This window comes from Bison bison, unplaced genomic scaffold, assembly GCF_000754665.1.
Source record: "Bison bison bison isolate TAMUID 2011002044 unplaced genomic scaffold, Bison_UMD1.0 scf7180017864148, whole genome shotgun sequence".
NCBI lineage: Eukaryota > Metazoa > Chordata > Mammalia > Artiodactyla > Bovidae > Bison > Bison bison.
In genome coordinates, this window is record NW_011494720.1 from 6,550,774 (window position 1) to 6,572,754 (window position 21,981).

The following is a 21,981-nucleotide window of genomic DNA, read 5'->3' on the forward strand; positions in this document are numbered from 1 at the left end:
TGCGGTGATTTTGGAGCCCAAAATAATAAAGTCTGCCACTGTTTCCCCATCTATTTTCCATGAAGTGATGGGACCAGATGCCATGATCTTCGTTTTCTGAATGTTGAGCTTAAAGCCAACTTTTCACTCTCCACTTTCACTTTCATCAAGAGGCTTTTGAGTTCCTCTTCACTTTCTTCATAAGGGTGGTGTCATCTGCATATCTGAGGTTACTGATATTTCTCCCAGCAATCTTGATTCCAGCTTGTGCTTCTTCCAGCCCAGCGTTTCTCATGATGTACTCTGCATATAAGTTAAATAAGCAGGGTGACAATATACAGCCTTGACGTACTCCTTTTCCTATTTGGAACCAGTCTGTTCCATGTCCAGTTCTAACTGTTGCTTCCTGACCTGCATATAGGTTTCTTAGCATGTCAGGTGGTCTGGTATTCCCGTCTTTTTCAGAATTTTCCATAGTTTATTGTGATCCACACAGTCAAAGGCTTTGGCATAGTCAATAAAGCAGAAATAGATGTTTTTCTGGAACTCTCTTGCTTTTTCCATGATCCAGCGGATGTTGGCAATTTGATCTCTGGTTCCTCTGCCTTTTCTAAAACCAGCTTGAACATCAGGAAGTTCATGGTTCACATATTGCTAAAGCCTGGCTTGGAGAATTTTGAGCATTACTTTACTAGCGTGTGAGATGAGTGCAATTGTGCGGTAGTTTGAGCATTCTTTGGCATTGCCTTTCTTTGGGATTGGAATGAAAACTGACCTTTTTCAGTCCTGTGGCCACTGCTGAGTTTTCCAAATTTGCTGGCATATTGAGTGCAGCACTTTGGCATATTGAGTGCAGCACTTTGACAGCATCATCTTTCAGGATTTGAAATAGCTCAACTGGAATTCCATCACCTCCACTAGCTTTGTTCGTCGTGATGCTTTCTAAGGCCCACTTGACTTCACATTCCAGGATGTCTGGCTCTAGGTGAGTGATCACACCATCGTGATTATCTTGGTCATGAAGATCTTTTTTGTACAGTTCTTCTGTGTATTCTTGCCACCTCTTCTTAATATCTTCTGCTTCTGTTAGGTCCATATCCTTTATCCATGTCCTTTATCGAGCTCATCTTTGCATGAAATGTTCCCTTGGTATCTCTAATTTTCTTGAGATCTCTAGTCTTAGATAGTGTGGGTAAATGTGAAATGTGCTAGAATTCAAGACCTAACTCAGGCCCTTATCTATTGATAATCATCATCACCGTCACCATCATTAGTATTATTGATATTAGAAGTTTCTGTCTGAAACTCTGAGTAGGTTTATAAGCACCTCTTTTGGAAAAGTAGTTTTGAAGTAATACATTATAAAATGGTTATATGTTCTTAGGAAGATGTGTTATATAAAATGCCCCTTAGTGCTAGCACTTGAGGTATTAAGTGACCAGCTGCCCCTGTACAAAGTTGAAAACAACCTTTCATCTCATTGAGTCTGTAAATCATAACTGAAAATGAGGAAACATTCATGTTTTTAAGTTTGCCTTTGAGGGGAGTGTTGCATGTACTGAATTTCATTGTTGTTCAGCCGCTCAGTCGTGTCTGTCTCTGCGACCCCATGGACTGCAGCACACCAGGCTTCCCTGTCCTTCACTAGTACCCGGAGTTTGGTCAAACTCATGTCCATTGAGTTGATGATGCCATCCAACCATCTTATCCTCTGTCTCCCACTTCTCCCACCCTCAGTCTTTCCCAGCATCAGGGTCTTTTCCAATGAGTCAGCTCTTCGCATCAGGTGGTCAAGGTACAACAATAGCCTTTACACAACATTTCCATCTGTAATCTACTCAGGCTGACTATGTTAAAAGATTTTTTTTGAATTCTCTACTTTTTTCTAAAACCCTCAGAAGTCTTAAAAATGATTCCTATGGAAATGTAAAAACTTTACCTTAAGTAGTGAGTCATTATGGTTATTTTCCTTAACCACTTTCCAGTACTATAATTTTGTTATAACTTCATTGTTAGAATTATTGTTGAAAACCTGTGTTCATAAACACAGTGCAGGCAGTCTTTATCTTACTCAGAGCTCATGAATGTTCAATGCGGCTAGGTCAGTGCCGACCGGGATCAGGAAACTGGGGAAGGGTGCAATTCCCGGCCTCCTCTTCACTTTGCAGCCATGTCCTTCTGCTGACGCTGCGGTCTGGCTCTGTATCCCCAGTGACTCAGTGGTTTAGGCTCTCTAACCCACTGCCTCTCCTCTATGGTTACTAGTGATAACAGCTCACACTTACAGAGATGCTGCAGCACTAATTCTTTTACGTATAACTTCCCATTTAATTCTCACAACAACTCTTGTTGGCAGATACTAGCATTTCCCCCATTTTATAGATAAGGGGAGTATGAAGCACAGAAAGGTTAAGTATGTTTCCCATGGTCAGTGTCAAAGTGGTCAAAGCCAAAGTCTGGAAGTAAGTGGTCCTCCTTCAGAGTTTGCAATTGTAGCGAATGCTGACAGTTCATTAAAACTCGACCTGGGAAGTTCTGTAGTAGATACGTATGATGCAGGACCATGGAGGAAGGGGCTGGGCAGCTCATTCTGGTGGTGTAAATGTCCGGGGAGGCCTTACCAGGTGGTGATGGAAGACTCTCCGAGGGAAGCAGGGCTTCCTCGAATGAACCGCGCGCAGAGGTCCCTGGAGCAGCCTCTCCCTCTGATCCACAGATGGTGCTGCTGCCTCTCTTGTCACCTCCTCTGATCCCGGCTCCTGCTGCTGCTCTGGCCTGAATTCCACCACCAGGTTTACAGTCCACTCCTTTCTTCCATGCCTTCTCTTCTGTGTCAGATACATACTGCCACATTCAGAGTTTTGGTTAGCTTTCTATCAGTATTGTTTGTGAGGTTTATATTAACATTTTTAGTTCTAGGTCATTCAGTTTCATTGCTGTATAGTACCCCATATTCTGAATAGATCTCTTGATTTTATATCACTGGAAAATTAGATTGTCTCTCTCTCTCCCTTTTTTTTTTAAACAATACAATACTGAAACAGTGCTACTATGCTTACATATGTCTCCATATGTGTGTGTGCCAGTGTATAAACCTAGGAGTGGACATCCTGGATCATAAGGTAAATGCATCTTCAGCTTTACAACATGCTTATAAATTTTTGTCTAAAGTGGTTATTCTAAGTTACATTCCTCTACATGTGTCTGGAAGAGCATAGAGTGTGTATTTTTCTCTCTCCAATGTTTTATGGTCATGAAATCTCAATTGGAAGAAGAATTGATGCTTTTGAATTGTGGTGCTGGAGAAGACTTGAGAGTCCCTTGAACTGCAGTAAGATCAAGCCAGTCAATCCTAAAGGAAATCAGTCCTGAATATTCATTGAAAGGACTGATACTGAAGTTGAAGCTCTAATACTTTGGCCACCTGATGTGAAGAACTGACTCATTAGAAAAGACCCTGATGCTGGGAAAGATTGAAGGCAAGAGGAGAAGGGGACAACAGAGGATGAGATGGTTGGATGGCACCACCAACTCAATGGACATGAGTTTGAGCAAATTTTGGGAGATAATGAAAGACAGGGAAGCCTGGCATGCTGCAGTCCATGGGGTCACAAAGAGTCAACACAACTTAGCAACTGAACAGCAACAACTACCATTTAGTGCTGACAGAAGTATTACCTGATCACTCCTGTGGTATTCTTCCCCTAAATCCGTAACCCCAGCCTAACCAGGAGAAAACACTAGACACAAATTGAAGAACATTCTACAAAATACCTCAGGAGTGCTCTTCAAATGTGTTGTGGTTGTGGAAAACAGGGAAGGATTTGAGAAATTGTCACCGATCAGAGGAGACTAAGGAGACAAGGTGAATAAATGTGATATGTGTCCTGGAACAGGAGGAAGACTTTACTGTAAAGGCTGCAAATTTGAATGAAGTCTGTAGTTTCATTGATAGTATTACGCCAATTTCAAGTTCATAGTTTTAATAAATGTGCCCTGGTTACCATGTAAAATGTCAGCGTTAAGGCAACCTGAGTGAAGGAACATCAGTACTGTCTTTGCTGCTTCCAGGTGAGGCTAAAGTCATTTCAAAACAAAAGGTTTTAAAAATTCAGTGAAGTACGTAGAATAAGTATGTATGTTCATATGCCTCATGTGACTGGGTAAAATGTCAAAAAATGAAGTTTTAGTATTAATTCTACAGCAGAACTTCCAGTTACTCCATGTAGACCTGGTACAGTTTGGGAGCTATGTTTTTTTCTGTTTTTGTTTTTTAAGTTGCTAATTTATTTGCAGTTCCTATGTCTTATTGAAGTATTTCATTGCTATATACTGAAGAAATAGAGGTCTCTTGAGGGTTCATGCTTTTTTGTTTTTAACTTTTATTTTCAGAATTTCTATGTGCTAAGCACTGTACTTTTAAGATATACAATAGTTGTTTTTTACCTTGAGAGATGCAAAAGATGGTGTCGATTGCTTTTCTGCTGTAAAGATTTATGATATACTTTCAGTAATAAAACCTCATATCAGTAGACAAACTCTAAATCTTACATATTTACAGATCTTGTTAGTTTGTCAGTTTGCTTTTAAAGCACATGGGTCATTCATACTTACAGTTTCATACCTGGTGTTGATATTTGTAAAGCACCAAACCATAAGCCCACATACCCACATCCCTGTGCCTGCGTGGCATGAGCTCATTTTCCTCCTGTGTAACTAAAATGTCTTTTCATACTGTTCGTGGAGTTCTCATAAAGAAAGCTGAGTGCCAAAGAATTGATGCTTTTGAACTGTGGTGTTGGAGAAGACTCTTGAGAGTCCCTTGGACTGCAAAGAAATCAAAATAGTCCTAAAGGAAATCAGTTCTGAATATTCATTGGAACGACTGATGCTGAAGCCGAAGCTCTAATACTTTGGCCATCTTATGCAAAGAACTGTCTCCTTAGAAAAGACCTTGATGCTGGGAAAGATTGAAGGCAGGAGGAGAAGGGGATGACAGAGGATGAGATGGTGGGTGGCATCACCGAGTCAATGGATATGAGTTTGAGCAGGCTCCGGGAGTTGGTAATGGACAGGGAAGCCTGGTGTGCTGCAGTCCATGGTGTCGCAAAGAATCAGACATGACTAAGTGACTGAACTGAACTGAGACTAGATGTCTTCAGAATTTTGGTTTTGAAATAGAATATGCAGTTAAAGAATATAATCTGTTAAATTGTTACTCATAAGTAGTCTTTAGACATTGTTGTGCCATTTTAACGGTAAAATCTGTATCCTTAAAATCGTTTTAGCCATTGATTCTTAAGTATAAATGAAAGGAGTAAGATGACTGTAGGCTCATGAAATTTTCCAATTAGAAACCACACTAATATTTAACCCAGGCTATAGTTATTTAAGCACTTTTGCTTTTGTTCACCTATATATTAAGTTTTATATAGTACTAAAATGTATAGATTTTAAAAAAATATTTTACAAATTTATTTTTGAATGGTACCTGCGATTTTAATCATGTTTGAAGCAATCTGTGTTCATAAACATTTGAAAACATGAGGGTTTTGGGTTTTGTTTTGTTTTGCTTTACAATGTTTAACATTTCTCATTTGGCACTACACTGTATTTTTTTTTTCCTTGTTTGATAATATTGGAACTCACCTTTTAGACCTCTGTTGGCTCCCTAATTCCTAAAATTGTAAGTCCATATTCCTTGGCCTGAGCCTGTGAAGTCATTCACAACTGTCCCTGGGTGGCCTCTTCAGCTGCATCCTCACTCATTCTGCTTTTCCAGCCTCCCCCTTCTCACATGGCATAGTCTCCCATAGATTTTGCCTGCACCCATGGTTCTCTCTGCTCTCTACTTATCACTCCTCACCTGGACCTGTGACAGACAGCAGCCCCTGGCCTGATGTGAGCTGGCTGAAGACCTACCATTCTGTATTCCACAACACTTGTTAAGTCACCCATCCATCACAGAATTTCTGCTTTGTCGTAGAACTTAAACCTGCTTAGCTGTTTCTCTGTCTCCATTGATACTCCATGAAAGAAGGACGCTGAAGTGTTCAAGACCACCTGTGCAGGCCAATTTAATTGTAAAATGTCATCCACATGAAAAAATGGTCTACCTTTTCCCCTACTTCCTCCCACCTACCCATCCCACACCCCCGTATGCAAACCTTAGAGAGGGCCTGCCTGCCTGAGGCTGTTCCTAAGACAGTACAAATATCCCTCCTCAAATTATTTAGTATTCTCACTTTATTATATAGCTTTAGTATCACCAGTAGTCTTCCATTTGTATTAAGTATATTCTTTAAGATTTCATTGTTCTTAAATAACAAAGGGCCAGCAGTTATTCACATGTGAATCTTTTTTAGTGTTTTCAGCACTGTTTGGGGCTTTGACTTGAGGTCAGGAAGGGTCCTGGCTATTTCAGACAGTGAAAAAGTTAAAAAACATTTTGAATGGTAGGAACAATGGGCTAGAGCTAACAAGATGTTGTAGGCTCCTCATGAAAGAAAATGCACATAGTATCTCTGCTATAGAGAATTGTGGTTATAGTTGTTACCCCTAAAAATCATCAGATCATGATCTTGAGCATCAAATCATCAGGATCATCACCTGAGAGGGTAGTCCCAGGATTATAACCATGAAGGGCAATGCTATTTACAGATGAAAATTATTCCCAAATTCTATACAACTAAAAGATAAATATAAAATAAATTTTCTTACCAAGTTATTTTTAAGTTCAAGACTGTACTGTGTTTGCACAATAGATAAACACTATTTGTTGAGTCTATTTGTCGTTATTCCTACTCTACATAATGTCTGCTATTAATAGCAGAAGAGCAGAGACTCTCCCTGGGCAGACTTCAAAAACTGAGAATAATTTAGGGTCCGCTTGAGGCCTGTGAAGTGGAAAAAATTCCCTTACATGATGCATATTTCATACTTATATTGTTTACCACTTCTAAATTTAGAGTGGCAATTTGATATCAGGGGTTTTAGCCGAAGGAACTTTGTGGATGGCTTTTATTTAGGTGGAAAGTTTTTAAAAATCAAAGGAAATAAAATCATTATAAAATTTTTTGCTTATGATAGCATGCTTAATTCCAAATCCTGTTTCTGTAAAGTATCAGTTCAGCTAATTATCTTGTAAATATCCCTTTAAAATGAAAGTTGCCAGTCAAGGAATCTTTGCTTAAGAGAGGATGCAAATGAATCAGGTGAAAGTCGTTTCCCCAAAAAGTGGTTATTGGCTACCTCTCTTAAAATGAATTCTGACTCATTAATTTTCCTTGTGTTATCCCTGGCTTTGGATATGAGTTTGTCATCTGTTGATCTTGTGACTATTTTTAAATTAGGATCAAACATTTTTTTCCAGTTGACATCATACATATTAAGGCTAAGAATTGTATATAGCATGGACCAGAGGAGCCTGGCAGGCTACAGTCCATGGGATTGTAAGAGTCGGACATGACTTAGCAAGTAAACCACCATCACATATAATGAAAAGATAAATATTTGTTATTTGGATATGTTTAAGTAGAAAGTAAGATACATATTTATATAACTTTGTAAGAAGATGCTTTGCAGGCCTAAAACTTAGTGCTTGGTAGGATTTTATTCCTGGATTCTTTCTGTGCCTTTCCATTTTTAATTCCTTTACACCGGAAGTCTGAGCTTTTAACTCATTTGCTGTCTAGACAAATGAAAGCAGCAGGGACTTTGGTGGATGTCTTGAAGTACACTGTTATGTAGGTTTGTGCTGAAAAGAAGCCTACAAATATCATGGAAGTTAAACAGTCACTGTGAGGTTGTTCTTTTTGTGTATATATGTCAGTCAAATTATTGGCTCAATTCTAATATCAACCTCAAGGTGTATTTGTATCACATGTCCAAAATGATAGTTCTGAAATAAGGTTGGAGGGTATGAAACGATTTTACAGTGTGTTTCTAAGGAGCTAAGCATCTAATGAGCCTGGGTGCTTGGCCTCCAGGATGGTAATTGGAAACAGAGGGCCAAGAATTCATTGCTAAATTTTAATGGCAATCTCAGTCATTTTCATTAGAGCATTTTTGGTAAATATTTAGAAATGTTTGCATGTGCTGGCTTACTTTGTATGGTGTTTGCAGCTGTATTTTACTGTAAAGCTTATAAATTCAGTGACACTCATCAGTGACCGGTCAAATCCTCCTCTCTTCAGCATTGTCCTTAAGAAAGTTAGGGCCTAGTTGGAGAGAGAGAAAGAAAAACTACATGCCAGGATTTCATACTCAATATTCTAAAAAGGAGAATAGACACTATTTCTGCTTTTGAAGATAACTGACTTTTTTAAAGACCATTGAGCTGGCATTTTCACCTGTGCTTCAAACCCATGGGAAGTCACAGTGAGAAATCATTAACTGTATCCTATTAAAACCCTTAAACAAGAGACCTGAACTTGTCTCATTGATTGAAATATCTTCTCTGTTTCTAATTCAGTGTTTATCTTCATACTCTCTTGGGGCTCTTCTGAGCAAGAGATGCCCAGTTCATGTGAGGCTTAGCAGTTTTCTACCAGTGGCTGATATAATACTGTCAACTAATTGTATTAAGAACCATAGCTGAGAGTATTTTTGAGTTGATCTGCTTTAAAAAAAAACACAAACCCACTTATTTAATTAAACAAGGGAGTAAAATTTTCTGACTTATTCCCAGTTCAAGACAGTAAGACATCACCAGTATTGACTGAATTTATCCTTTAGCAAGCTGACTTATTAGATAAACTGAATACCGTCAAAACCAAAGAGGTCTCTAGATGTAGTGAAGTCATGATATATGAATGTAAAATATTCTTAGGAAGGATCATGTACAATTTGTATTTATATTTATACTTAATGTTGTATGCCTATTTTATATTTTGTAGAAATTTAAAAATTCCTCTTGTGCTCCTTCCTGGCACTTGTTCTATACATTCTGTCATCACTGCCCTGGCCCATCATGTTGAATCAGAACATATCTTTGCTCTATGTTAATTCATCAGTGTTTCTCTTGTCGGAGTCTGATAGGACTGTTACTGCTCTCAGGTGGCATTTCATTCTAAGCACAGTGAAATCTCTTGTACTTGTCACTTAGGTTAGAATGAAAATTTTATGTGGGCTGAAGGTGGAAGGATGATGGTTACAGAGGGGCAAGTCTTTGTGGGGAACTATGATTTAAATTACATTTTAAAGTAAAACAAGCTTTTCCCCCAAAAAAGCATTGATTTTCTAAATATAAACTAACCATTGATAGTAGGGACTGTATTATTTGGGGTGTGCTGGAAGTATTCAGTATTCTGAGTGATGTCAGATATTGAAAACCCAACTTGATAGCAGGACTTGATCAAATCAGATTGTCATGGCAAAATACTGAATTTACTATGCATGAGCATATGAAGCCACTGCCTTACCCTTCACTCCCTCAGTAAAGAGGGAGGATGCAAGGAATGCTGTGGGGCAGAGGGACTCCAGCCCCTTAAAGGAGTCCTCCCTGCAATTACCTTGTCTGCCAGTTCCCAGCAAGACAAATGGAAGCACTGTAGCTTGAAGGTGCCTCACTTAGAATGAGATGCAGGAAGGTCTCTCTGTTCTTTACAGGCATCATAGATCTGATGGTACTTAGAAAAGAAGAATAGAGTTGGTGCCCTGCTGACTAAATTGTCCTCTAGAGGGGTATTCGTTACAGAGCTTCTTTGTTAACTAGGCTGAATGTTTAAACCACTGTTGAACTTCTTTTATTAACGTGTTTTAAGATAGCTATACATATGGATACCCTAAGTATCTGCAGGGCGGGAATATTTCCCTGTAATTTACATATAAAAGTTACGTGTGTGTATAACAGTAATACAGAAATTATACCTTTTTATTACTCTTCTGTTACACTGAGGTGTAGTCAGCACTGAAATTCTGATGACTTGTGAACACTAAGAAAGCCACCGTTTTTATATTTTTCTCTTGATATTTCTTTGATCAGCTTGTTGAATAACAGAAATGTTTTTCATGCCTTTGCAGCTTGAATGAAGCTCTCTTAACACCCATCCGTGTCACTTTTTCAACCATAACAGAATTTTAAGGGAGAACAGGGAAGGAATTTATAGGTAGTGCAGAGAATTTTTAAATTTTCCAAGTAACAGTTTGTTTTTTATGAAAAAAGATTTGCATAAAATTATTTAATTTCAAATAATGATTTTTTTTAAAAAATTGAATCTGTGTCATCTTTTCTGTTGAATTCCATATTGTATATTAGAAAATAATGATTTTATATCTAGTTACCTACCAGTTTTTTGTTTTTTTTTTCTTTAAAGAAATCATGAAAGGCGTATTTCCTCCCAACTGATTCTTACGTGATGGACCCTTATTTATGAATAATGCACATTTGTTAGGTAATAGGTGTCTGTACACAGAGCCCACCACCCATTCTTAAGTAGGGGCTCCCTGAGTTAGTCTGATACTGCTAAAGAGGAGAATTCTATCTGGCGCCCAGTCAGTGTTTTCCAGACAGGTATGAATGTGGAGTCATTCCCTGTTCCTGGTGAAGCCTGTGTGCACATAGGTCACCATGCATTTCGGCTGAGACCTGTCTGTCCTCCTCCTGTTTCCCCATGGAAGAGGCAAAGACATGAGAGGCCAGACTAGATACAGCAGGTCAGCACTGTTTTCTATAAGGGCCAGAAAGTAAATATTATAGGCTTTGAGGGCCATAGTCTCAATGCAGGTCTCCATTGTGGCCCCAAAGCAGCCATAGACAGCACTTCAGAGAAATTGCTGTGACTATAAGATGTCCTAGTAAGATGTTACAGGACCCTGAAATTTGAATTTCAAATATTTTTCATGTATCACAAAGTATTACTCTTCTGATTTTTTTTTTCAGTCATTTAAAAATGTGTGGCTTATGGGTGGAGCCACAATAGGTAGGATTTAGTTTTAGTCCTCACATAGCTTGCCATGCCCTGCTTTGTGGAGCCCACAGGTGTGCCCCTTTGCACTTTTGTGAACTCCCTGGTGACTCAGACGGTAAAGCGTCTGTCTACAATGCAGGAGACCCAGGTTCGATCCCTGGGTTGGGAAGATCTCCTGGAGAAGGAAATGGCAGTCCACTCCAGGACTATTGCCTGGAAAATCCCATGAACAGAGGAGCCTGGTAGGCTACAATCCATGGGGTCGCAAAGAGTCAGACACTACTGAGCGACTTCACTTTCACTTTATATCAGGTTAGGAAGGGAATACATTGGGGATAGGTACTTAAAGAATTATTCAGGACCCAGCTATCTTCTACACCTGGAGAGAGGCCAGCATTCACCCTGCAGCAAGAGGAATGGGTGGAATCCTGTCCCGTGGTCCCTGTCAGCCTGCACCTCAACTCCTCTGCATGTGTGTACTTAAGTTTTATTTGGAGGAAGTCAGATAATTGTGTTAATTGCTAAAGTGTAAATACTTCACAATTGCCAGGAGAAATATCAATAACCTCAGATATGTACATGACACCACCCTTATGGCAGAAAGTGAAGAACTAAAGAGCCTCTTGTTGAAAGTAAAAGGGGAGAGTGAAAAAGTTGGCAAAAAGCTCAACATTCAGAAAACAAAGATGATGCCATCTGGTCCCATAACTTCATGGGAAATAGATGGAGAAACAGTGCAAACAGTGACAGACTTTATTTTGGGGGGCTCCAAAATCACTGCAGATGGTGACTGCAGCCATGAAATAAAAAGACGCTTACTCCTTGGAAGAAAAGCTATGACCAACCTAGACAGCATATTAAAAAGCAGAGACATTACTTTGTCAACAAAGGTCCATCTAGTCAAGGCTATGGTTTTTCCAGTAGCCTTAGAAAAGACCCTGTTGCTGGGAAAGATTGAGGGCAGGAAGAGAAGGCGATGACAGAGGATGAGATGGCTGGATGGCATCACCGACTCAACGGACATGAGTTTGGGTAAACTCCGGGAGTTGGTGATCGACAGGGAGGCCTGGTGTGCTGTAGTCCAAGGGGTCGCAAAGAGTTGCACACGACTGAGCGACTGAACTGAACTGAACTAAATACTTCCTACATTGTACGTAGTATTTTTCTTGCATAATATTCTTCCTCTGTTTCTACCTGGCTTCACAAAAAGTTCTGAAAGTCTGAACTGAACTGTTGTTGAACCCAGTCATCAAGTTGAATACAATGTTTTATCTGCTGAATATATGCAAAACCATCCATCTCATGTGCCTTAAGTAGAGATATTTATATTAATATATTTTTTTCTCTGAATTCTGAAAACATGATTCTGTTTGTCCCATTTTATTTTGGAGCTCTGATGATACTTTTTCTAGGGGTTATATTTTCAATCACTTGCTACTGTTAGGTTTCTCACTCATATGCTCAATTATATGACATTGAAGATTACTGTGTTTTACTTAGATGTTATTCTTCTTAGTATAAGAAATTTTTGCTTTTCTATAATCTTTTTGTGAGGTTCTCATCTCATCAGCTATTCTTTAGTATGTTTTTAATCATTGGCAATTTGGCTGTTAAAAAGAGAAAAGTTAATTGTATGATATATGGTTAATAGATAAACTTTCTAGGAGTCTTGGATCCTCATCCTGAGTTTATGTTGTGACATTTTGGGGTACCCTGAAGAGCTCTAACCAGCTCTGCTTTAGTGGCCCCCTTTGCACTGCCTGGTCTACATTCATTCTTCAGGTCCTAAGCATCTTCCTCCATCAGTTTCCAGAGCCCTAGTTTTAGCAGTCCCAGTGGTAAGCAGTGAGGTAAAATTAAACGATAAAATTGTGTGAGTGGAAGATGTCAATTAGGGTTGAATCTGCTTTACAGACAATACCATGACCTAGTATTTCTGATCCCATTCTGCAGTATTTAGTTCTAAGTTATCAAGACAAATATCTTTTATCCTGCTTCTCAGCCTTTAGGGCTCATTCAGCACCTAGTTCCAGGTCTCATCTCGGTTTGCAGAGTCAGTGATGTGGGAGCCTCGCCACTGCCATGGGCCTGCACTGTACAGAGCTCCTGTTGGTGGGAACCCCATTTGGGACCTCTGTGCCCAGCCGTGAGGTTCTGTCTCCTCTCACTCTGATGAGGGCTCAGAGGACAGTTTTCTCGTTTCTCTTCTCTCCTGTCATGATCTTTGGCAGGCGCTGTCTGTCCTCAGTGTTGTAACTGGTAACAGTAACCTTGACTCTCTGACCTTTGTTTTCTATGTCTGTCAAATGGGAGTTTTAATATCTGCCTTAGAGGGTATTATGGTAAAGTTACAGGATCTTAAAGATTGTTTGTTTAGCTTAAAACTGTTACAAAAAGTAAGTTATTGGAGAAGGAAATGGCATCCCACTCTAGTATTCCTGCCTGGGAAATCCCATGGACAGAGGAGCATGACAGGCTACAGTCCATGGGGTCGCAAAAGAGTCGGACACAACTTAGCGACTAAACAACAACAAATACAAACATATACTATACCAGTACTCAGTGTTCACTGCTAGGCCAAAGAACATACTTTGGTTGCACTTCCTTCTGGTATGGTACCTCTTGTTTTTCTAGAGTTAATAAACAAATGACTGTTTCAGAAAAAGGTAGTAAGTTATAACATTAGGACTCATTTCTGCCAACATAACTTCAAAGGGATTTATTTTCATCATACCAGATAAAAATACACATCACTCTTCTATTTATAAGAGAATTTTTGCATTACCTAAAATATCAGAATTTCTTCCCACAAGGTTAGGTTACAGTTAGGTTACAGTTTGGATTGCTATTACATTAGAAGATCATATTTTGAAATTCAGATAGCCCTCCAATATTGATCTTTAAGTAGGAGGATCCAAAGCCTTTAGTTTTTAGTTTACTGAAGTGATCCTGTATGAATCGGGCATTCCATTCAGATGGTAGGTACATCACCACCTAGCATGCTTTTCCTGTGAGTCTTTGACGGGTTTGTTGGACTAGGTGCTGACAGCTTAAAGGAAAGCTGTAAGACAGTTTAATGAAAGGTACAAACTTTTTAGCGATAGAGTAGATCCTATGGATTTAACTTATAAGAGACCTCATTAAAGTCTTCTAATAACAAGTGGCCATGCTCTGAATTTGGGGTGTTCTCTAGAAAAACTCTGAAAGGTTAGGATTAAGATTTTCAAATAGTGTTTTGAATAGGTATTTGTCCAAATATGTGTTACTCCATCAATGCATGCTATTTCTTTCCTCCTTAGGACCTGTCTGGCTCCATTGATGACCTCCCCACGGGAACGGAAGCAACTTTGAGCTCAGCAGTCAGTGCATCTGGGTCCACAAGCAGCCAAGGAGATCAGAGCAACCCAGCTCAGTCACCTTTCTCTCCGCATGCATCTCCCCATCTCTCCAGCATCCCTGGGGGCCCATCGCCTTCTCCTGTCGGCTCTCCTGTAGGAAGTAACCAGTCACGATCTGGCCCAATTTCTCCTGCCAGTATTCCAGGTATTCATTTCTTAATAATTACTATTTTACTCTGTAATAAATACAGACCTAGTTTTCATCAATAAAAACATACATACCATTATTATTATGTTTTTACTGTTTAAAAACCTAATGATGGGACCATGATTAGAAGTTAGGAGTATAACTACATACAAGCATCCTAGTTCCTAAGTATACTCAACTAAAGCATACAAGCATCCTAGTTCCTAAGTATACTCAACTAGTGAATATAAACACTGATTTAGTAAAATCACCTGTTACTTTCATTTTGCATGTTTACCTTAACTTACACCAAAAAATTACTTATTCTCTTAGGATATGTTTTGTAGTGATTTTGTTAAATAAGGTCCTCTGTTGATAAGGTGAGATTACTGTGGAAGTTATTTTCTACAGTATTTTTAATGTTCATGCTTATCACTGTTTTAATTTGCCAGCATACGTTCACGGCCTTGTTACTTATACAAACTCTTACCTTTTAGTTTTGATAGAAGAAGTTCGTGTTCCATTAACCTCTTGCATTAGCTCTTTCCGTACTCATACTCTTGTAAATCTTTTGCTTCCTTTATCATATACTTGGGGTTATTTATTTGTTTGTTTATTTGTCAGTTGCCCCATCCTATTCCAGCTTTCTTTCTTATATCAACCAGCTTTCCTTTATCCATCAAATAGATGTAAATTTTTTTCTGTGTAACTTTTGCTAGCATGATGTAGGTGGCTGCCAGAAAATACTTTTTACTCATCTGTCAGAATTACTATTGAATTGCTGATAAATTTTCTGATAGTTTATTCTGTTATCTTAAAAACATGGATAGTAATTTTTACCCCATCTTATTATTTTGCTCTTTTTATTTTTAAATAAAAGTTTTATATATGTATATAAACATATAAGAACATATGAAAAATGCTAATTATGAAACAACTATCAAATGAGTACTCGTGGCTCACCATCTAATTTAAGAGCTGGAGTTGTTGTTTTTACCTGTGTGTTCCTTCCTGTCTTCAGCTCTGTACCTCTCCTCTGCCTCAGATATCCTCTGAATATATTTTAAATCATTCTTTGTGGATTATTTTGGGTTCTAAAAGAGTATAAATGAAGTATATATTGTTATTTTCATTTAGTTTTGAGTTTTATAGAAATGTATTACATTAAAAATGACTATATAATTTATCAGCCACGTTGAGAGACTTGAGCCTATAAGGGTTGCTAATAATAATTGCAGTAGAACATATATAAACCAGGAAGATTCTGGGAAAATCATGAAGTATAGTTACATATGTAAAACTATATGTGGTCCTTTTCCACTTAGCTTTTTTGACTAAATGTTATGTTCCCAAGATGCATATTTTGAATTACATATAATTTTAATATATTTTTTGAAGGCATCTTAATTTTCTTTCAAAAATATTTGCTTGTCCTTATAATGGTTGTTTTAATAATAAAACCTGGATTTACCTGCTTTTAATTTTTTTAAAGCTATGAATACTCTATATTCCAGAATTCCTTAGACAATTTTTGGTATTGAGATGGTTTTTGAGGTCTTACCTACCTAAACATTGGAAAGTTATATGTAAAATACTATATTTGTCAGTGAACTGACCCCATTTTTCTGAATTGCATCAGAAAGACTTTTCTTAGTAAACTAAATGAAAACTTTTCTGAGATACAAAAATATTTTAGTTTTTCATTTAAAATCCCTAATACGGGTAGTTCACAATCTGGTGGTTTTCATACATATATTTAGCATTCTAGTTGGGGATTTTGAAAGTTTTATTTCACTGTTTGGATTTTGATGCTGTATGGAACACACACAACCCAACAAAAGAGCTTGATTTGGAGGGCGTGATAGCACATGTTATAGTGGAAAGTGAAGTCGCTCAGTCGTGTCCGACTCTTTGTGACCCCATGCACTGTAGCTTACCAAGCTCCTCTGTCCATGGAATTTTCCAAGCAATAGTACTGGAGTGGATTGCCATTTCCTTCTCCAGAGGATCTTCCCGACCCAGGGATTGAACCCGGGTCTCCCGCATTGTAGACAGATGCTTTACCATCTGAGCCCCCAGGGAAGTCCTGAGTCTGGTACTCAGTCGTGTTTTGCATAGGATAAAGTTGTTCAGCGAACTATGATTCTGATGACCTATTATTTATTGTTCAGTTGCTAAGTCATGTCTGACTTTTTGGGACCCCATGGACTGCAGCACTCCAGGCTTCCCTGTCCTCCAATATCTCCAGGAGTTTGCTCAGATTCATATCCATTGAGTCGGTGATGCCATCCAACCACCTCATTCTCTGCCACCCTCTTCTCCTTTTGCCTTATGAGGCCTATCCTTCACAGGACCTTCAGGGCAGGAGCTGATTGTGATTTTTCTCTGTTAACTTCTTGGAAAGTGGGTTTTCAATAGAAAACTTTCAGCTTTCTTGGAAACTACGTTTAAGTCTATTTGTTTTGTAAACTTGTGCCAGAAATTCTAACTGCTCAGGGCCAGGGCCTTCACTTCATCTCATCGTAGTGCAGCCTGTATTACTCTGCATGATGCTCGGTAAAACCATTCAGTGAAATTTAGTACAGGGATGAAATTACACAGCAAAAGTTCCACTTGTTTTCAGAGGCATGATATCCAGGTAAATCCAGAATTATCTTTGCTGAGTGTGAAGCTGTATAGTAATAGAATCATGTAAAACATGGAAAATAGAACATTTCTTTAATATTAGTGTCATTCTAAGAGGAATAACCACTTGCAAAATCTGGCAAGCAGTTTTGGCATCTATTTTCCTTTCTCTCAGATGGAATTATAAGTAACATTTGAGCTAGAGAAACTTTCTTAATCATCTGATCCCACCTCCTCGTTTTATTGCCACTTGGCAAGCTGCTAAGCCTCCTTGTGCCTCAGTTTCTGTGTCTATAAAGATAATAACCACATCTCACAGGGTTACTATAAAGATGAAATGTGTTAATGTATATAAAGCAAGCTTGCAGTAACCATTCAGTGCATGTTAATTGTTGTTGTGATTACGGTTATTGTTGTTATTCAAAATGAGATGTAGAGACTTGTCCATGATCATTACTCTCCAGAGTAGCACAGGGGGTTTGGGCTACAAGTCTGAATCTTACACCAGTGGTTTTCTTGTACCATTCAGAGGACATGTATATAAAGCTCCCAGTGATGACTTGCTGAGTTTACTGAGATTATTCAGTAGGACCGCTAGAACTAGCCATGAAAGCATAATGTTTCACAAAGTTGAATCCATTTTTCTCCTAACTTGAAAAAAAACAACAACAGGTAGGTCAGTGGTTGCTCTTCTGAGAGGTTGAGTCTGAGAAAGTTAAGAGGAGACAGAAGACAAGCATTTTTTTAAAACCCTTGCTGCACTCAAGATTGTTGGCAAATCGATTTCTGTGTGATGTGATGGGCAGGCAGTCTAGCATAAAATTTATCAATAGATGAGCAGATCAGAATCCTGGGTTATTTCTTACACTTTCTGCATATATTTAGACAACATCAGTCCCACCCTCTCCCTGTTCCTAGCCAGGGCTGCCACACTCACTTGAGCAAGTTGCTTGTTGGACCAGGGATGTGGACCAGAGGAGTAAGTGGCAGTGAAATACGGCAGCTCTCTGGGGAGACAGGGCGCCCTTTTGTGATTCACACAGAGGGGCCCCAGAACTGTCAGCACTCTCGTCCTGGGCTCTTGGTAGTCATCCTTGAGGCCCGAGTCCACATGTCACCTGTTTCTCTACTCTGTTCCGTAGCCACACCCAGGGACATTCAAACATGCATTTTTAACAGATGCTCATCAGAAAACTTTATGTGGTGTTATTTTATGGGGATTTGTTAAAAATCATGCCATATTTTATTGGGGGAAAAAAAACGTGGTCTTCCCCTCCCTTTAGTCTATCTGCCCTTCTTTTAAAAATTTTTTTAAAATATACTTTTGTGAACTATGTCATAAATAATAAAACCACACTTTAGAGATAATATAAAGTTGATCATTTGGGGTTTATATTTAACTAAATCCAGGCATGCTTCCTTAGAGAATAAATGAGCCCTTCAGAGCTGATTTAGTAGTCTCACCTCCTTTTCCCATCTCTAGCCCTGATGTTAAGTTTTGTTGGTCTGTACATTAGTCTGGAGGGCTGCAGTCCTTGGGGTCACAAAGAGCTGGACGCAACTGAGAGACAGCACACACACACACGTTAGATTCTAAGATAATTTCTAGTCTGTCTACATTTGCTTCTGAGTCTGAACCAATGAAACAAAAATGTCCAACAGAGATTACATGGTTTCTCACCCTGGGCATGATCCTCAGATTGCTTTTTGAAAACATCTGTTTGGAATTTCCCTGTATTTTTCTGTCTGTAGCCGTTTGCTTTCTTTTCTCCCTCACCCTTCTTCCCATTCCCAGCACTGACTGGTTTTCCCTGAGCCTACTTCTCTCCCATTAACTCCTGCTGTATCTTGCTGCCTCCTCTCCATGTGTCACAGATTGGCTCTTTCAATCATTGTCTCTCCAGCAAGTCATTGTTAAAGTGCACAGCTGTTGTGTATCTGATTGCTGGGGTGAGGTAAAGCCAGCATGTTATGGGAAGAGTCTTCCTAGCATGGCTCTCCCTGGGTTTGTTGAAGAAGAGCAGTCATTTTTTTCCATCTCTGCTCTGGTAAATGAAATCGACAGCTAATGATAAGTATCACAGAGGTGGATAAACAAAAGCCCAGGAAAGCACCCCGAATGGCTGACTGTGTTTCTTGCCTGTTAAACCGTTTCTCCGCCCACTGCACGTTCGCCCTCCTGTCATGCTGCCTCGCGAACATTGTGAGTGTCATGGGAACAAGTACTGTGATGCGCTGGCACGACATCGGCCCTGGCACATCCCTAACTCAGTGGGGCTTTCCCTTCCTGCATTCTTTTGAAAAGCAGGATGGAGATTTTCTGTGCTGAGTAGCCACATGGATTCTCTCCCTTTGTCTGCACATTACTGGGCTCCAGCATCACAGCTGTCTATGGTTAAGGGGGAAAGGATTCAGCTTGGTGGTCTAATTTAAACAAGCGTTTGAAAATAGAAATGTATACGTTATATGTTCATTCAGTGCCATTAAACATTTTCTAGGTTTTTACTTAGTGTTTCATTTCTCATTCCTCTTCTGATTGATGTTTTTATATTTAGAAAAAGAAATTTCCCCATCTTTCTAATTGTTAGTATGTGTGTGTACACATTTAAATAAAGTAAATCTAACCTAGGGTGCAGTTGATTCTGAAATGTATGATAGTAAACATTTTGTTTTCCTTCTAATAAATGATCCCATTGCATTGCTTCCTGGGTTACAGCCAGGAATCAAGTTATGTACCTCATTTAAGGAGAATAAACTGTTGGGTCTCGAATGTATTGTGTAGTTCTTACACTGGGCCTGATTCGTCCTAACACAGTGTATTGTGTAGGTCTTACACCAGGCCTAATTCGTCCTAACACATAGTGGAAGCTGACGCAGCACAACATCAGAATGCATTGCTGTTGCCAAAAGATTTAGTGAATGTTAATTTCACTTGTCTTGCCTCCAGAGCCAACCATTACAGTTTACTAACAAAGCAAAAATGTAAATAAGCCGAACTTTTTTATTTTATTGGACAAAGGCTTTTGTCAGCTTTTTTCTCCATGTGCTGTAAGCAGCAACAGTGTTTAAATATTAAGAACGGTGAACATCAGTGGGGGACGGTGATAGGCAGGCAGATATTAACTGTTCATAGCCTGATAGACATTTTTGTCTATAGAAACTTTAAATGTTCAGACTGTTGAGGAGAGTTCATTGGTTTTATTATTAAAGATCTAAGGATAAAAACTGTAAATTCCTGAACATATTTCCTGCCCCCTCCCCACTTTTTCTTTTTAAGGGTTTGTACCAAATCCAGTTTTAGGTAGAGTTAATCACTTTCTTCTGACAGCAGAGGGCTATTGGTGATAATAAACTAGGACCAAAGATAAAAAAGTAGGTATTCTCATTAATGTCATGATAAAGAGACATTTGTTTCAAACCATTCTTTTTCTGGCATAGTATTAGATGTTTGTTATGAGAAGACCAATCAAAGTCAACATTTTCCTAGCTGTCATAGACAGAAACAAAATAAAATTTCATCAAATATGAACGTAAAACCCCCTCCCTTTAAGTTGTATGTCCATTGCTCTTTGCCGTGTCTCACCTCCCACCTCGTCCTTCCTCAGATTGACTACTGGCCGGAAGAGAGCATGAGGCCATGGGTCAGAGTATCCTCAGTGCTGAGCGGCTGGAAAGGAGGAAGGAGGGCAAGGGGAGAGTCCTCTTTCATCAGTCTCTCAAGCTTGCTCTGATCTTTTTCCATTCGTGGCGCACCCCCTCACCCCCCGCCCCCCTCCCGGTTTCCTCCCTTTGCAACCAGCTGGAGCCTTTCCCTCCTGAGCTTCTCTGCACAGGCACCTCCCCAGGCGGAGCTACTCTGTCCTTCTTGCCTTACAGAGACTCATACCTGCCAAATAAGTGGCTGTCCTTTGAAAAGGATCACGGGTTTTAAGAGCCTGCAGAAATGGCTTTGCCAGAGATCGCCCTTCCGCTCTCATAAAGCACCAGTTACTTTATGGTTAAGCCTGATTCTTTGAAGCTTTATCATGTCAGTTCCTGGATGGTGAGCGATGCATCTAGTGTACCAGCTACCAATAATGAATTTGTGCCCCTCAGGAAAATCTCAGACGCCGAAAGAATGAATTCCGAAGAAGGTGGCACATAGTAGATTAAATATGGAAGATAACTCTGAGCAGCGTTAAGGTATATTTAGAGTTCTTCTGTATAAGTGTTCACCCGCTTTACTCTCTGCCTCAAAAATGAGAGCTAAGTAGATTTCTGTAGGAGCTGATATAGTTGCAGATACAAACAAGAAGATACTCTGGTCAAAAAAAAAAAAAAAACAACTAATTTTCTTGCTTAATTTGACATTCAGACAACCAGATTCTGGAAGGATGCTATAATGGGAAAGAGAAAAATGAATTGCAGTTAGGAGTTAGTCATAGGCTGGAGTGAACAGGAAGGATTTTAGTAAGAGGAAATGATAGTTCCTGGTCTAATTTATCAAGATTAGTACCTGTGAAATGAACACCGGAGGATGCAAATCAGTGTCTCTCTCTTTTTTAATCCATTCCCCTTGGATTTTAGAACTCTTAGGGCTCAAGCCCAACCCATTCTAAACAAGTAATTTTTATACTTTTTAATTTATCCTTGTTTAATAAAACTCAGGGTAAAGTTATGAGTTAATTTCTATAAGTGCTTCTAAACTAGTTTCCTTTCAAGATAATATTAGAATCGCTAAAAATTTTTATTGAAAGTCTGCACAGTCACCCTACCTGGTAATATTATTTTGAAACATCCATCAAGTGTTCCTTTTTGGCTTCTCGTTAAGTGGAAATCCTGCAACAGCTTGTTGCGGGAAGATGCATGCTGCTTATTGGCAAGCTGTGCAGAGAAAAAAAAATTCTTAAGCACAAAATGCCATTGATATATCCATGTTTTTAATCTGTGGCAGCCCAGAAAA

At 39.1% G+C, this 21,981-nt stretch overlaps 1 protein-coding gene across 8 annotated transcripts in view; it reads left to right on the top strand.

The window, feature by feature from the left end:
* Positions 1-21,981, top strand: part of ARID1B (AT rich interactive domain 1B (SWI1-like)) — a 422,452-nt gene that overhangs the window by 279,997 nt on the left and 120,474 nt on the right. For all 8 annotated transcript variants that reach the window (XM_010840865.1, XM_010840862.1, XM_010840858.1 and 5 more), the window contains one exon: positions 14,189-14,432. In XM_010840865.1, coding sequence (XP_010839167.1) covers positions 14,189-14,432 — 244 coding nt within the window. The remainder of the gene's footprint in view (positions 1-14,188; positions 14,433-21,981) is intronic.